At 48.3% G+C, this 15,060-nt stretch overlaps 8 protein-coding genes across 8 annotated transcripts; 4 read left to right on the top strand and 4 right to left on the bottom strand.

Moving 5' to 3' along the window:
• Positions 1-534: 534 nt before the first annotated feature.
• EV420DRAFT_1639978 (uncharacterized protein) lies at positions 535-2,143 on the top strand (the record flags this gene model as incomplete). Its single annotated transcript, XM_060477044.1, has 7 exons — positions 535-645; positions 698-1,092; positions 1,145-1,222; positions 1,278-1,307; positions 1,362-1,528; positions 1,587-1,653; positions 1,705-2,143. 7 exons carry the CDS (start codon positions 535-537, stop codon positions 2,141-2,143), a joined length of 1,287 nt encoding a protein of 428 aa, XP_060333422.1.
• A 461-nt stretch (positions 2,144-2,604) lies between these two features.
• EV420DRAFT_1266585 (uncharacterized protein) lies at positions 2,605-3,821 on the top strand (the record flags this gene model as incomplete). Its single annotated transcript, XM_060467342.1, has 5 exons — positions 2,605-2,765; positions 2,817-2,960; positions 3,010-3,243; positions 3,308-3,439; positions 3,494-3,821. 5 exons carry the CDS (start codon positions 2,605-2,607, stop codon positions 3,819-3,821), a joined length of 999 nt encoding a protein of 332 aa, XP_060333421.1.
• Positions 3,822-3,949: 128 nt separating this feature from the next.
• Positions 3,950-5,117, bottom strand: EV420DRAFT_1628200 (uncharacterized protein; the record flags this gene model as incomplete). Its single annotated transcript, XM_060476057.1, has 6 exons — positions 5,004-5,117; positions 4,925-4,946; positions 4,725-4,872; positions 4,455-4,499; positions 4,141-4,336; positions 3,950-4,083 (listed from the first exon to the last, which is right to left on the bottom strand). The coding sequence occupies exons 1-6, from the start codon at positions 5,077-5,079 to the stop codon at positions 3,950-3,952; spliced, it is 621 nt and encodes a 206-aa protein (XP_060333420.1). The 5' UTR covers positions 5,080-5,117.
• A 166-nt stretch (positions 5,118-5,283) lies between these two features.
• EV420DRAFT_1526561 (uncharacterized protein) lies at positions 5,284-7,033 on the bottom strand (the record flags this gene model as incomplete). The annotated part of the gene is made up of 7 exons (XM_060472424.1): positions 5,284-5,847; positions 5,880-6,165; positions 6,222-6,284; positions 6,325-6,467; positions 6,502-6,655; positions 6,699-6,799; positions 7,010-7,033. The coding sequence occupies 7 exons, from the start codon at positions 7,031-7,033 to the stop codon at positions 5,290-5,292; spliced, it is 1,329 nt and encodes a 442-aa protein (XP_060333419.1). The 3' UTR covers positions 5,284-5,289.
• A 448-nt stretch (positions 7,034-7,481) lies between these two features.
• EV420DRAFT_121706 (uncharacterized protein) lies at positions 7,482-8,548 on the top strand. The gene is made up of 5 exons (XM_060466422.1): positions 7,482-7,657; positions 7,705-7,775; positions 7,832-8,058; positions 8,112-8,426; positions 8,488-8,548. Exons 1-4 carry the CDS (start codon positions 7,648-7,650, stop codon positions 8,365-8,367), a joined length of 564 nt encoding a protein of 187 aa, XP_060333418.1. The 5' UTR covers positions 7,482-7,647; the 3' UTR covers positions 8,368-8,426; positions 8,488-8,548.
• On the bottom strand, positions 8,518-10,373 carry EV420DRAFT_121612 (uncharacterized protein). Its single transcript, XM_060466407.1, has 4 exons — positions 9,550-10,373; positions 9,248-9,490; positions 8,964-9,199; positions 8,518-8,909 (listed from the first exon to the last, which is right to left on the bottom strand). The coding sequence occupies exons 1-4, from the start codon at positions 10,054-10,056 to the stop codon at positions 8,669-8,671; spliced, it is 1,227 nt and encodes a 408-aa protein (XP_060333417.1). The 5' UTR covers positions 10,057-10,373; the 3' UTR covers positions 8,518-8,668.
• A 222-nt stretch (positions 10,374-10,595) lies between these two features.
• EV420DRAFT_1526553 (fumarylacetoacetate hydrolase) lies at positions 10,596-12,275 on the top strand. Its single transcript, XM_060472423.1, has 8 exons — positions 10,596-10,910; positions 10,967-11,048; positions 11,108-11,286; positions 11,353-11,378; positions 11,434-11,635; positions 11,695-11,752; positions 11,802-11,916; positions 11,973-12,275. The coding sequence occupies exons 1-8, from the start codon at positions 10,893-10,895 to the stop codon at positions 12,199-12,201; spliced, it is 909 nt and encodes a 302-aa protein (XP_060333416.1). The 5' UTR covers positions 10,596-10,892; the 3' UTR covers positions 12,202-12,275.
• A 179-nt stretch (positions 12,276-12,454) lies between these two features.
• Positions 12,455-14,364, bottom strand: EV420DRAFT_121517 (uncharacterized protein). The gene is made up of 10 exons (XM_060466395.1): positions 13,948-14,364; positions 13,859-13,892; positions 13,732-13,797; positions 13,629-13,682; positions 13,473-13,573; positions 13,384-13,414; positions 13,159-13,271; positions 13,035-13,098; positions 12,934-12,975; positions 12,455-12,878 (listed from the first exon to the last, which is right to left on the bottom strand). Exons 1-10 carry the CDS (start codon positions 14,226-14,228, stop codon positions 12,747-12,749), a joined length of 918 nt encoding a protein of 305 aa, XP_060333415.1. The 5' UTR covers positions 14,229-14,364; the 3' UTR covers positions 12,455-12,746.
• Between the last annotated feature and the right edge of the window lie 696 nt (positions 14,365-15,060).

Below are 15,060 nucleotides of genomic sequence, written 5' to 3'. Positions count from 1 at the left end.
ACCATTAGCAAGAAGAAGACGCGCCAATGTGGGCATACCACGTATACAGGATGAAAGAAATGATTGGATGTGCTTTCCTTGCCATTCCGCACTCACAAATATCAGTGCAGAATCAGTACGGTGAGAGTGCAAGTTATCATGCATCATGAATCAGCATCAGTGATCAAAGAGCTATGCGAGTACTATAATTATTGGTGCATGACAACTGAAAGCAGGTCGGCGTGCCTCCGAGCTTCAAACCCTGCCATTGAAGCACGCAAAGTAATTTCATGTTACGGCTCATAATGTTACGAATCGAATCTATTCAATGGGACAATCCCCGAAGTTTGGAGAGTCAGTTGATCATCGATCATCTCTAGGCTGCGCTTGTGCTAATATTGTTTGGCGTTTGTTCCGAATTGGATTACAATAATACCCACTTCGTTGTTTCCGTTTCAAGTCTGTCAAGGTACAGATACGCTACGCAATGCAATGTCGTAGAAGCCCGCACGTATACGATACCTAAATACAAGTCAGTTGCAGGAGTCGGTCAAGATGATCGTAGTCGTGGACAAGGTGTCGGTGTTAGTGCTTACGTTATCACAATTTTTGGGTTCTTTGACCATCACGTTCGCTGAGCTGTTGCCTTTAACACCAGGCTTCGATGTGCGTTGGCTCTTTTTGAAGGCCAGGTTGACGTTCCTTTCATATGATTCAGCGAAGAACGCGCATTTATCTATTTCATGAACACCGTCGTCGATTCCGATTCTATTCAAGTCCAGGTTTACACGACGAAAGGAGATGGGACTTCCAACTCGTACCAGCAGCGGAACATGTATCGAATGTCTTCTTAGGACCTGCAACACAGGTTGCCTGCTACTCGCGTCTTGATAACTCTCTCGTGAAATACGACAAAACGCTTCTACGGCGGTTCCGGTGGCCGGCGCCTGGGAGAAACTTGACTATTGGCGCCAAGCACTATGCGGCCCAAGACCCTTATAGACTTCACGAGCCCGTTAGAGTTGATCATATGCTGGAGGCTTGCCTGGAGCATGGGAATCATTATAGTTGGTTGAAATCCGACGTTATAGCGACATGCGAGGCATTATCCAAGTATGTGTACGGTTTTTCTCTTACTGGCTGTGCAATTCAAACTTGTCTTGAGGGTCATACGCGGCGTGGGCCAATTCAACGTGTCCTACATCAGTGGAAAACTATATTTAGAATCCCATGCCTGGAAGCGGTATGTTACAAGTTTCAAACCTATTCATTGGCTGACAGGCTATTCATAACGTCAGGAAGCGAAGTACTATAGAGAGCTACGTCGGGTTTGTCAGGCTGTTGAGTAAGACTACTGTGATCTCAATTGACACTGTTTGCAGTGGTTACGGTTTTCGAAGAGCTGCAACCCAGCTGTGCGATCCAAATATGCTTGAAGCATTTTCTACCCCAAAAGATCCGGTCGGTGTCAATGTCTTCAATACAGTGATAACCCGTACATTGGGCGGTTTACAGCTCCTCACGGCTGGAGAGATACATTGTGTCCAGGGTACGATCACCATCCCATCCGGATATTTGTACATCTAAGCCGTTAACTTGCTGTTTAGACGACCGCAGTGGGCACCCCAACCGTTATATTGAGCTTAGGTGCAAGAAAGATGGCCGCGAACCTCAGTAAGTCTGCATGTATGGTGATGCCCAGCACATCTCTGATTATCATCCCAGGAAATTGGCAGAGGATCTGAAAAAGTGGCGGGTTCGGTGCCATTTGCTTGGTATCCCGGTCATATTTTTCGGATTTAGAAAGCAGGAGATTCTCTCAGAAGGCCGGTTTTTGGGCGTGGCTCAAATGAACGAGCTTATCGGACGATCGACGACAGAAGGGCAACTACCTTGGGACGTCGAGGACGTTTTTGATTGTGGGTTCAGGGTCTTGTGTAGGCTGAGGGAATACTGTCAGGTTGCGGACGATTGGAGGGTTGCTATCAATGATTCCAAGATGGATCGAATCTGGAGAGTGCATATGTGCAGGTCAAAGATGGGATTCTACATCCGCGAGCTTACCAGAGAGGAGAGGGTCACACTGAGAGGCGATAAAGCACGTATCGGCATCGTTCCTCAGAGACTGTATGACACTCTTAGGGCACGGTCCGCAATCTATTAAAGTGCGTTCCGATACAATCTATCAAGGGGAACTTCATCAACGATCAATTGTTTGATCAGGCGACTCGTATCCCATACGGAATGGTCTACCCACACGAACCATAACTGGTCTGATGCGTGATCCGGGGTACCCAGTGCTATGGGGCTAGCGCTTAGTTTAACATACAAACCGCATGCTCACGGCTGTTTTGCGGATCCCACTGTCCCCTCTTCCCAAACTGTCACGAAAATGTCCTACGTCGACTTCGAGCGCACCGTTTTCGACCCAGCTCCAGACTATGTTGCGATAACCCGTAGGTCAGTCAACATCCATCATAAAGCCATCTGCGCCATCGAGCTCACTTGGAATCAACCCCCATCACAGTAACACCGGTACAACAAGCTCGAGCACATTCAGTCGCTCTCAGTCCGTCGACAATCTCCGCAAGAACAGTCGAAGTTTAAGGTGTGCCTTGCTAGTTCATGTTGCAGAAAGCTTTTGTGTCGCTGACCAAAAGCTTATTATCATCAAGCCTTAATGATAGACCCCCCTCTGCACGCCGCGCCACACGACATGCTCACGAACGATACGAATACGCCTACAACGTCTACGCCGGTTCAGCGCAAATGCAATTCATCATATCGTCAGCAATCTTTTTGCCTGGTCCACCGATATCATCCTAACACACACCTAGAGTTGAGCCCGTCCATGGAACCCCAACACCAGGAAAATTTACCTTGTCCCTTTCCCTCAAAGTCAACAAAATGTCACGCTCCCTTGCTGAACCTGTAACTCTCAAACTCAGCGTGGATCCCCGACAATTAAATTTCGCCGTCTTGTGCGTGTATCTCTCACGGGGACCGACATGTACTCATACCTCTCCACAGCCTTGTTCCTGGAAAAACAAGCTTACCCGTGGGCACGCTCTTCTCATACCGCGTCTGGCTGCGAGTCGGCGATTTCTGCCATCGCCTATTCGGAGAAGATGACCTCTGGATAGGGAAAGATCCGGATTTCTCGAGCATTGCCGATGCGTCGTTCGCACGGTTAAGACGGGTGCTTGCTAGTCATGAAGTATATGAAGCGCTCGTTGGGAGGGCCAAAGTACAATTTATCATTCGGTGAGTCTTGTACTGCGGTGACGAAGCGACGAGCGCTGAAAACATTCTGATTGTTCTTCCCCAGATGGCATCGCGTTAGTGAAGGCGTGTATGATTATTCCATGGAGTATGAGTGCTGTGGGGTAGGAGCCGTGCTTTTTGAAGATCTACGACTAAAACTTGAGTGTGATCCGAGAGAGGTGACATTTTGCATTTAGTGAGTGTTGCTTCTTGGTCCATGATTGTTTTGCTCATTATGACTGCCCTGAAGCACCGTTCCATTGAAATCCCTACCCGTTGGGGCATCACATCGATTACGGGTCTGGCTCAAAACTTTCTCTGGCGGACAACCATCACAGATTACCACACAAAACATTATGCCCTTCACCGACTCGCATGTCTACCAGCGAGTGTGGAAATCGGACACCCTGAAAATCGGTGCACGACTCGACTTCGATGCACTGGGTAGCAAAATGACGATGGGCTACATGCAGGGCGGCCCAAAGACTGTGGCCACCACGATAAGCTCAAGCGTCAAGAAACGATTTGGATACACGGGCGTCATTGGAGAAGAAGTCAATGAGCCAGTGGAAATATGAATACGAATATCACGATTTCATGACGTCGAGACGAATACAGTAATGCATGGACAATATTCCTTCTAACTTATCCCATTCTTGACTTCACTATCGTACAGTTTCCCTTTCTTTGTAGTATGGTACATCCCTCAAACCTTTACTTTTGCCGCCAGAAATTCGGTCCACTCCTTCTCTCCCCAACTGCTGGAGATTTCGCCTGCAACGAGACCATCCCAAAGGACAGTGGGAGAGACGTGAATACTATTTTGCCTCGAGAATTTGACTGTTATATCAGGACCGAATAAGATAAAGTATGAGGAAACGGGGTAACTAGACGTACTAGTGTACTTCAAATCATCGGTTACAGCAACGCCTCCGTTCGGGCTTGACTTGAGCGAGAGCAAGTCTTTGAATTCGTCCGTGACGCTCTTTGATTGGGTGACTTCAGCCGCAAGCTTGGCGAGGTTTTCGCGAATTTGAAGCGGAGTGAGGGTGGAAGTCGGAATGTCAAAGTATTCGCCTTGATGTTTGAAGAGCTATAATTGAATGAGTTGTGAATCAAAAACCTTTGGAGGACGAATCCGGCGAGTGGAGCACGATATGCTTTACCCATGACCCCGGTCATACAGGAGCGGCGAAGGAGAGAAGACTCACCGCGAGAGAAAATGTCCAGAATGATTCCGGAGATGCGCGCGCGATCTAAGCAGGCGATGAGTAAAGGTGACTGCGGACAATAGTGTAGATGCCGGGAGGAAGTATTAAAGGAGTGTTCTCAAGGAAGAACCTTCTGATTCAGAAGCACCGATGTCAGCGGCTCTAGACTGCTTGCCCGTCAACAGATTTGAGTCTGCCTAGGAGAGACTAAGCGCGTCTTGTTCTTGGCTCTTCCCGGTGTAATGATTATATATGGCAACGATGGCTTACCGCTAACCCAGCCTCGTGGGTAAATGTAGAGCAGCCATGCCACGGTTGGACTTGGAGACGAAAGATGGCTTTCACTTTGCCATCGTATTTCCCGCCAGGTCCGAACAAAGGCCTGAGGACGGTGTCTATGGTCAAGGCCATTTTAGCGCTGCGAGTCGAATGTCAGAAATGCAGCGTTGGGTGAGCAACAAGGGGAGTACCTGAAGGGACAAACATAGTCCACTGGGCGGTAGTCAGGACATGAGACATCTTGAGGCTGTGATAAGCAATGCTACTCACAGAAGATATCCAAGGTGTGAGGTGCATCAGGGCGACCAGCGATGATGAGAGGTCGAAGGGACGGTTGCAGAGCCATGGCGGAAAGTAAGCAAAGAGGTCTGACTTGACGCCACTCGAATTTATCATGATCATGATAAGGCGTCATCGGGCCGATTCGGGAAAATCCCGACGCGTCTGTAATCATGTCCGCCAGGAGCCGACGCGGAGACAGCTTAGAGCGGCATCCATTTTATGATAATAAAAGAAGATTTAAGATATATTTCTAACAAAAATCGAAGGTATTATATCAGAACGTATCCCGTTCTAGCTCCATCCTTCTGCACTCCTCAATCAATTTTCGCAACTCACCTACTCCGGACGTGTCTTCCTGTTCCATTGGCGGCACTTCGTACTCCCAAGATAAATCCTCATCCTCATCCTCATCCTCATCCTCATCTTCGTCCTCTTGAGCATCCTCCTCTTCTTCGACAGGTAACACTCCTAGCACACCCCCAGTACAATCCTCCAATTTAACACCGGCCTTGTAACATGTATCCCACCATCTCTCCCAACGTTTGTACCCATCCTCAAGCTCGTCTATATACCCGTACTCATTGGGTGGCGCATTCTCAGGGCCTCCATTTTTCTCCAGTGCCGTCAGGACATTCGGGCTCAGTACTCGCACCGTGGCAAGTTTGGGGAACTTGGCCTTGTCCAGCACAGCGATAAAGTTGGAGTCATTTGCGCGCCGAATCATTGAATCAAGGAGAGATAGTTGGGAAGGCCCGTCTTTTTTCACGGCGGTAAACGCCAATGACAAGCCGTGCAGGCCAACATCACGGACATTATCGTGCATCATCTGACCCTCGATACGCCAGTCAGGCAGTTAAAACACACCGTTTCGAGGCTCGGGCAGCGTTGGAGAACTAGATCCATCGCGATGGGATGCGAACAAGTCACATCAAGGAGAATAAGTTTGCTGCCATGCACATCCAAGACAGGTAAAATGTCGGATTGGAATGTGTTGAGCGATAGGAATCGAAGAGATGGCAGGGTCCAATTCAGGGTCTGTTCGAGAAACTGCGCGGTATTTCCGTACAAGGAGAGCTGGGTGAGATGAGGTAGGGTGAGAGTAATGGATTCGGCTGCCCCGAGTGGCGGAATTATCATCATCATCAAGGCCCTTGAGCGATCTGAAAGAAAAATGTGCCGAAGTGAGGAAGAGGAAGGGATGATAACATCCAGATCAGCTTGGAGAGGCTTGAAACTGGGACGTTGAGGTTAAGGGTATGAATCGTGCGCCTCACATAGGGTGCTGATGGTATCTGCGACGAGTGTAAACGCGCTGCTACTAGCTGGAAATGACATGACCATGATTTCGAGGTTAGGACAGTGCCTGATGACGGTCGATAGCGCGGTTGCCGATTCTGGAGTGAGAACGACAGTCCGAATAAGAGGTGAGGTGGAGGCGCTTAGTCCACCATCCTGGAGAAGGATCAGATTTGTTAGAGTCGAGGACGGCACAAAGACCGGAGATTTTGGACGGTCCGTTGAAGAAGAGGCAATGGAATAAAAGTTCGTAGCCGACGCGATGGAATGTTTTGCAGGTCAAGATAATGCTCTTCTTCGTCGAGTAGCTGCGTCGTTGGAGCGCATTGATAGCCTCTCCAGGGCTACGCAAGGACCATAAGCCAAAGGCATTACTGAACCACACACTGGATGCCATCGATGTCGGGCAGCGCATGGTGAAAGAGGACATCCTCGTCAGCAGCCAAAGTGAATATGGCAGACAATATCTCAGAGGGAAGGGACTCCATCTATACGAATTTAAGTCAAATGTCAACGCTGAGTATTGCATCATACCTTGGCCGGAGAAGAGCGGGAGGTGGGTGACGGTAAGCAATCAACGGTGCAAACCCAACACGAGGCGCGTGTGTGGCGTGGGAACTTGGAAGTTTGCAGCCGGCGGCAATGACTTTTTGTTCCTCCGGCCATTTTTTCTGTATCCTGCAGCTATGCTGAGGCACCTCTCCTCCATCGTCCGCCGTCATGGCCTGACGAGCAGACGTTACGCCTCCACCCAGACCTTGCGTGTTGCTCGCATAGGAAAGCTTCCAGAAGGATACAATGTCAATGAAGTCCTTCGCGCAAGCGCCGGCATGGTGTCACCCATTGAACAGATAGTCCCCTGTAAAGATCATATCCTTATACGATTTTTCGACGAAGATCTTGCCAAACGCTTTTGCCTCACAAAGACCAGCGCCTACATGGAAAATTGCGAGTATGACAAGCCAGTACCACCTGTCTCGGCGAAAACAGCAGCCCACTGCGGTCTGGGAGCTCAACGCAAAGTCAGGCTTGTTGCCACGACGCCTTTGACCATGGAGACTGTCCATGCTGCTCTTTCGCGTTACGAAGACCCCACAGTCACAGACATCCGAATTCACGAAGGCATTGCATACATCGACTTTGCAGATGTAAATAGTGCCATCAAGGTTTGGCATTTTTCTACTTATAATTATGCACTCTCATGCATCGTGATTAATTCAGGTCGTCACTTCTCCTAATATAACGGGTCTTCTAGGTGCTGAGTTTGACTACTTCGAGAAAATCAGGCAACTTAGATTACCGCAATTCGTTTCAAGAGCGGCTGAAATGAAACTAAATGCAAAGAGGTCTGTTGTTATCAGTGGTATTCAAGACGTTGCTAAGGTGGAGGAAGCGGTATGGTCAGCTGTCGGGTCCAAGACAAGCGACAGGGTGCTAGATTCACAATTTGTTGCGGAGCGGAATGTGAGTCAACATCTGTGTCCTCGACTCTCAACAGTTCTATATGACCTCGTTTCAAGGCTATGGTTTTCTTGTTCTCCACGGCATTATTTGCTAAAGAATTCAGAAAGAACTTCAGACCTGACTTTCTGAGCGTCAACACGACTATGGTCAAGTCGCATATGTACAAGTCGGCGGTTATAGCCATTGGTATGGGTGCGAGTCGGACTTTGCAAATTGGTGGAGTCGGGAGCCAGGATCTAGCACAGTTCAGCAAGTTTGGTCCGGTGCTGCAGGCCGTTCAGAAGTGAGTCGGTGTCAGTTTCTCCCATCCACGCTAACTAACATTTTTTTCTCTAGAGGTGATATTACCGAAATCACATACAAGAGTTTCTGGGACTCTATGAATGCCCTACTCCAGCTTGAGTCCGGCGACCATGCCGTGACTGGATTTGACGGTGCTTCAATATCCTTCTCAAAGACAGAGCCTGTCACCATTGCTCCGCCCCAGTTACCTCCATCATCTGAACCATCTCAATCACTAGGCGGCAAAACCTTTGTTGGGATGGCACAATTGCTGGTTGCGGAGGCCTTAACAGGGAAAAGGAAGGGTTGAAAAGTTCACCGAATCCTGAATCTCAGAATACCGTCCGTTCGTCACGGAAAAGCAGATGGGTGAGACATATTTCTCCAGGGTCGAAATAATACCACTATCTAAAATGTCAATGTACTGAAGCGTTGAAGCTCCCTCACAGTACTTCACGCTAAACTCAAAGAACAAACCTAACAAGGGGAGTCGTAATATCGAGAATATGCCCCATTTCGATTCTCAAGATGTCAATCAGATATTCAAGTCCACAAGCAACAGCACCCTGGTGACCGTGCTTCATAGGCAAATGCTTTTTAAGTATACGACTTCACAACTTCGACAGCGCGGCAAACTCCTCTGCCTTCGCCAGGAAATTCTTCCCTTGCGCTGAAAGAGTGGGTTCCGTCTGTGGCGATAAGGTAGGATACGCGACGGTCACAGGTTCGGTATTCGCTATGTATATCGAGGCGCCGTCGAATCCAGTAAGACTATGAGCTCCGGACTCAAGCTGGAGAAGAGCGTTCATAGCATCATGGAAAGACTTAAACGTGACTTCGGTGATGTCGTTGCTAAAGTAGTAATTTAAGAAAATCGTTTTGCGGCAAGTGGGAAGGGCCACTCACTTTGTGACAACCTGCATTACCGGTCCAAATTGCTCGAATTGTACTGAATCCTCGATCTTCCTATTTGCGCGAACGCACAATGTTCGACTTCCACCGAGTCCTATGACCGAGATTGCTGATCTGTCTAGATCCAGTTTTTGTAACTCAACTTGGACGCCAAGAGCTTCGACAGAAGGAGTGAAGTTGTTCTTGAACTCAAGTGCAGCTTTGGCAGTAGCAAATTTCAGAACGATAGACTAGAACCAGTCAGTTGAGTGACCATAGAACGAAGACGTTGAGCTAACGTTTTGGGATGCAACAACTTCAGAGTCCAGCACCAATGGTTCCGTTTTCGATCCGATGGTAGACCATATGGCTTGTTCAACTTGAGGTATGGCCTTAATTCCGCTGATGACGACGCCACGTCTCCCTCCATAGCGAAGCTCCGTGCCTGCGTGCACAAAGGGGGGATAATTGTAGGATCGGGAATCATTGGCATAGCTGATGATTGTGTCATGTAGGAGTCCCACCTTCGGCGTACCCATAGCCTATCGCGACGAACATAGTCAGACGTATTGGATAGTACCACAGGAAAAAGGGAAAAAACCTTAATAGCAGAGCGTATGTCTGCAAACTCCAGATAGGCGTTAGCCGTACCCCGCTGCTCCTTCTTCACGATTGCCGTATGTGCCATCACATCCCAGCAATCAGCAAATGTCTCCCTCAGTGAATCCACTGTCACAGAAATGGGCAGGTTCAATATGCGTATCTTTCGGAAGGCACCCAAGCCAATATGAGCGGCGACTTTTGCCGACAGAGGTGGTATCGGGCCCTCGTAGGTCAAAGTTTCATCACGTCTGGATTTTGCATCAACAACACGAGCCGCGCTAGCAGTGTCCGGAAACCATAAAAGAAGATGGTCCTTGCTCGGTATTGCTTTCTCGACGGGTATCGCTCTCGCGTTGTAGAGCGTCGTTTGAATGTCGTACCCGTCGGTAAGATTACCTATTCGTACTAGGCGAGAAGGAGAGGGAGAGTTGTGTACTACCGCCGAGGTCGATAGCGAGCGATTCAGGACATGGCGCCGGAGAGTAAAGGAGCAGGGCCTAAACATGCCGGACAGTGAGAAAATGACTGGTAGTGGTGATCCCGCGCCACAAACGCGTTCCCAAAGTAGCTGATCGATTTCAAATTTCCTGCACTGAACTTGTCCTCCATCTGGTCCTTTAGCATTTTACGTGGCAAACCTTGAGAAAGTTAAACAGGGCACTCAGTTCTCAAATTCAATATTCGAGACCCAACACCCATCTTCCTCAAAGTTTTACAAGTCTAATTCTTGTGCACCATCCAAATATTTAAACTGTCAGCAACGTTTGAGTAACATCCGAGTCATGACTCACTTCGTAACCTCACGGGCTTTCACTATATGTATTTTTCCCTGAGTTCTGGAGGATAGCTTGACCCCGGTGGCAGTTGTCTGCGTGGCTCGATTGGCCTGTAATTATGACTGTACATATACATCACTTCGTTGGTACGTTAAACCTCCCTGTCTTGCGTATCTATGATGCTCGCAGGGAAATTAACGAGCACCCCCCGTCTCTCACAATGGAGCAGCGGTCAGCTCCTTGTAGTGGATAATCATGCAATAATTACGGTTCGCTTTTGTTTGTGCGGTGAAAGTTCACTTTACATAAAGCATCAGTACCGTCTCAGTTCTAGTTTAGCTCATGATTGTGTGTAGCATTCTACTGTATATAATGCAGTTCCCTTCCTTCCGCATAATATTCCGACGGAATTCTCGTGTTCCTCAGGTGCCCCACCCAACCGGCCCGGACCAATGATAGAAACATAAAGCCGTGATTGCGGCAAAATCGCGCCTTTCCAGTCTTTCCCAACTGCGGGCTTCTGACAAACACCTTCCCTCCAGCTCTTACACGATTGAAATTAGAAATGGCACCCATCAAGACAGTAAGCTCACTGGTAACGTTTAGAGGCTCTTCTTTGATGGCAGCTCTTCTTTCTAGCAATGGACACGTCTGATTCGGTTCGTAGCTGTCGAGACTTCACGTGTGCACATTGGTGAACCTGTGGATGCCTCTTTGGATGGTATGTCGTCGTCCTTTCTTAGCACACATTTGGTGGCTAATGTGATATATTCATTCCAGTGGGCCTGGCTGCCCACGAAGGCAAGACTATCAAGGCCTATGAAATCATCGGTTCTGCGTTGGACCCTGCCACTCAGGTTTCGAAGAACGTACTTACCGTGAAGCACCTCTTGACACCTCTGGCTGCAGAAGAAGTTAAGGTAGTTCGGTGCTTGGGGCTCAACTATTCGGACCACGCTGTTAGTTTCCTGGTTTTGACGCTAGCGCTGTTTCAAACTCACATGGGGCTAACTTTTGCCTAACAGCTCGAGGCGAAGATGGCTAAACCAGTGTGAGACCAACTACCCGAGGTAGTTTCGCTGTATTGACCTTGTGATTTGCTCCAGCTACCCGGTTTTGTTCTACAAACCCGTCAACTCTCTCATCGGGCCTCTGGCGCCCATCATTATTCCACCAGCAGTTCAGCCCTCAAAGGAGCACCAGTCAGACTACGAAGTCGAGTTTACTATCGTGATCGGAAAGCCAGCGAAGGACGTGTCAGAGAAAGACGCTCTGGACTATGTTCTTGCATACACGGGGGCGAATGATGTTAGCATAATCTTTCTTACAGCTCTTCCTCCCTGTTACAAACCAGCATTATTCCATAGGTATCTTTCCGAAAACACCAAATGATCGTGTCACAATGGGGCTTCTCCAAAAGCTTTGGTACGTTCTTCATCGTTGTCTCAACTGGTTCCTTACTCACGTCTTTCAGATAACACGAATCCATTGGGACCTTGTCTGGTCTCTGCATCGGCAATCCCTGACCCTCAGGCAGTGCCTCTCAAGTCTGTTCTAAATGGAACGCTCGTACAAAACGGAACAACGGCGTAACTATTTGTCTTTTACTTCCCTTACCCTTGGTAACACAAGCCGTCCTTTTTAGCGATCAGATCTTCAATGTCAGGCAGACAATTGCTCACTTATCTCAAGGCACTACGCTGGAGCCTGGCTCGATTATCTTGACAGGTACACCTGCTGGTGTTGGCTTTGTCCGCAAACCACCCTTGTACCTCAAGGATGGCGACAACATTTCGGTGTGGGTAGGAAATGGTATTGGTACACTAGTTAACGATGTGCAGGAGGAGAAGGCGCCAGTCAAAGCAAAGCTGTAATAATCCACACACCCAATAACATGTATCGCGAGAGCTTAACGAATGAAAAATCCCTGAAATTTTGATAGGCTTCGTATCTCTCGCGGGTATATCAAGGCTCGGAAAGCTCGAGATCGCTGATATTCTGAGTTCCTGGTACGTGAACTAGCTCCCCGGTAGTCTCGACGCGCCGGGCAGGTTCCCTCGGATAGTAATGCCGGACCCTGGGGTGCAGCCACGCGATCCAGTTCTTCATTGTCTTTCTCAGCCAATTTGATAGATCAACTTCATCCCTGTGCCCTTCTTAGCAGTAGCTTTCACGATCTTCAAATGTGGTTCAAGCCAGTTGACGAGATTTAGAAAAAAAAAAAACCAAACATGGAAGTTGAATGTCACGGTAACAACATGTCAAGCACGATTCTCAAGGATTTGCTTGTAGATCATATGTATAGGTGGGGGCAGTGGCTGCTGTCCGTGGCAATCAATTTCGTACGTCTCGCCGACGCCGAGCCAGATAGAAGACCCCCCAAAATAACAAAAAGATTGCATTCCTTCACATCAGCTCCCTAATGAGACCGGTCTGCAAGGATTTCTTGTGAGTGAATGCGAAAAAGAGGGATTGCGGGCTCCCGTGCAGGCAGTTGAGCGGTAGTCCGGTTTGACGAAGCGCTCAAGCAAAACCAGACTCTGATGAAGTCCTTTTTCAACGATTATAGAGAGGTTTCTTGGATGGATAAATGATAATGCTCTCACCATATGAGTCCCAAAAAGAAAGAAAGTAACTATCGGTACTCCCTACATAAAAGCATCATGCATGAGAGATCATCTGTGGTGCGTTTAAATAGCACACTCACAGCCAACGCTAGATTCCATACGGGGTTGGCCTCCGAGAGCTGTGAATACGACGTTATGGCCATGCTATGTAATCGGATCATAATCGAAGCTGGAGTTTAGTATTGTGAGGAGGTGAAGACTCACACTACGCCGAACACTGTAAGCGCTGTCACAAACGAGTTTCTCCGAATGAGATCTGACGTGGACAATAGCGACGCTGTGCTCGTGCTCTGAGATGCTCCCACTTTCCTCTTGTGCTGCAAAATAATCACATTGTTCCAGACTAACCACGACAAGTTTCAGCACAAAACAGAAGGTAAGAATGACCTCAATCACACTACCTGAGAATATTATTATGAGAGACCCCACCAGCATTGCCAGCGCGGCGCTTACGACAGACCTGTAACACCAGGAAAGATCACCGAATGAACTGAACGATACATAAACCATAGACATACGGTTGGGCCAAACTAATTCCCTCCGAGTCGGTAGGACTTCTGATATGGCAGAACATATGAGCAGGCTCGCGTTCCAGTAGATTCGGGTGCGATAGGCCAACCTGGTTAAGATGAGCCTTGGCAGAGGAAGGAACATGACATCAAGTGAAAGCTTACAGTAATCACCCAAGCGAGCATTATACAGTAAACCAAGAGAGGGAACAAGACGAGCTGCAATGTCGTTGACGAAGATGATCATGAAGCAGGAATAGGTACTGACCCCCCACACCCCTTTTACACCCAGTCCGCCAGTTTGGTTCACGAGAGCTTTCAAGTTGATGAACAGCTGAAATGAAGAGTAGAATATAAGCTGAAATGAGCCGTTAAGAGTCATTTCCACAACGAACCTCTAATTCCAGTGCAAGGGCGGCACTAGGGCCACTACAACATACATAACTCAGATGAAATTTACCAGCTACATAGAACTGGTACTCACAATGGATTGGTAGAATAGATGACAGCTGCTTGGAATGCACAGAGACCGACGGGTGGACCATCGCCGATTTGGTGTCCGAAGAGAAGAAGATACGAGGCACACCACCCCACAATGCTCCCGATGAAGACAAACCAGGTTTTCGAGCGTTTTACAGCGGAAGAAAATTGTGCTGTTAACAGGACAAGCAGTAGAAGCGAGAAGAGCAGTCCTTGCAAAATGTCGAAGAGCATGACATAGAAGATGCTTGCCGGGAAACTGGTTTTGGGACCCACGTCATCCATTATAGTTGCGATAGGCCTGAAAGATGTCGTAGGATACAGATGCGGGAATCAGGAAAACATGTATGCATCGAGCTTTTAAGGTCGCGAAAAGTTTCATCAGATGCCAATCGAAGCCACCCACTAACACGATGATATAACCCCCTCACAGAGAACCTGAACGTTATTATCAGGTCGGGCCTCGTTTCAGATAGCATCTCCATTCAACGGGTAGCATCTCACAAAATATCTTGATGGTCTCGAAGTCCCTGAGCGATGATCATTGTCGGTGACAGATTATGGGGATGCGCGCGGATCTCCAGGGCCCTTTGGGTTCACCAAATAGTCGAAAGCAAGAGACAGGTGCCCAAAACGAACCCGTGCATTCCCCCATACTGTGTCCTGAATTAGCAACATCCAGTCCAAGTCACAGTGTAAGCCAGATTCCACTTGAAGGACGAACCCGAAGGCACGAGCGCTTATTCGGCACTTTATGAACATCGTCTCACTCGTTCGGCTGATGCCCAACTTCGTTTAGCTGTGTGACACAATGCAGTTAACTAGAAAGGCATGATCCACTTAAGACGGGCGGTATGGACCCGTGCAGATGGGTACGATGGGAGGGCTTCACTACGATCAATCGTCCTCCAAACTTCTCCCACTTTCCATTCTCTTCAGTCCAGATCGCAATACGTTAGTTCGCAGGATGTGTTGGAAGTGTCTTGACGAGATAATACACGTTGCATGAATGTCGACATAAACAAGGGAGAAGGAAAAATGCACAAACAGTATTCGTCGGGCAATGCCAGTGTGAACTACCATGACGAAACCAGATCTGGTGAGTCATGGCAGTGTT

The sequence above is a fragment of the Desarmillaria tabescens genome (assembly GCF_030435595.1).
Source record: "Desarmillaria tabescens strain CCBAS 213 chromosome Unknown EV420scaffold_10, whole genome shotgun sequence".
NCBI lineage: Eukaryota > Fungi > Basidiomycota > Agaricomycetes > Agaricales > Physalacriaceae > Desarmillaria > Desarmillaria tabescens.
Note: the sequence above shows the minus strand (reverse complement) of the source record. Positions and strands in the feature narration are given on the sequence as shown.

Bases quoted from the DNA above. Each gene is read 5' to 3' on its own strand.
- EV420DRAFT_121706 (XM_060466422.1), top strand. The intron at 7,776-7,831 runs GTGAGTCAACAT...CCTCGTTTCAAG, and splicing joins AATTTGTTGCGGAGCGGAAT to GCTATGGTTTTCTTGTTCTC. The intron at 8,059-8,111 runs GTGAGTCGGTGT...TTTTTTCTCTAG, and splicing joins GTGCTGCAGGCCGTTCAGAA to AGGTGATATTACCGAAATCA.
- EV420DRAFT_121612 (XM_060466407.1), bottom strand. From the start codon at position 10,056: ATGTTTAGGCCCTGCTCCTTTACTCTCCGGCGCCATGTCCTGAATCGC. The intron at 9,200-9,247 runs GTTAGCTCAACG...GACTGGTTCTAG, and splicing joins AAGTTGTTGCATCCCAAAAC to TCTATCGTTCTGAAATTTGC. The intron at 8,910-8,963 runs GTGAGTGGCCCT...TTACTACTTTAG, and splicing joins GTAATGCAGGTTGTCACAAA to CAACGACATCACCGAAGTCA.
- EV420DRAFT_1526553 (XM_060472423.1), top strand. The intron at 11,287-11,352 runs GTTAGTTTCCTG...TTTGCCTAACAG, and splicing joins TCAACTATTCGGACCACGCT to CTCGAGGCGAAGATGGCTAA. The intron at 11,753-11,801 runs GTACGTTCTTCA...CACGTCTTTCAG, and splicing joins GGGCTTCTCCAAAAGCTTTG to ATAACACGAATCCATTGGGA.
- EV420DRAFT_121517 (XM_060466395.1), bottom strand. From the start codon at position 14,228: ATGGATGACGTGGGTCCCAAAACCAGTTTCCCGGCAAGCATCTTCTAT. The intron at 13,683-13,731 runs GTCAGTACCTAT...ACGACATTGCAG, and splicing joins GTGTAAAAGGGGTGTGGGGG to CTCGTCTTGTTCCCTCTCTT. The intron at 12,879-12,933 runs GTGAGAGCATTA...TCGTTGAAAAAG, and splicing joins TTCTTTTTGGGACTCATATG to GACTTCATCAGAGTCTGGTT.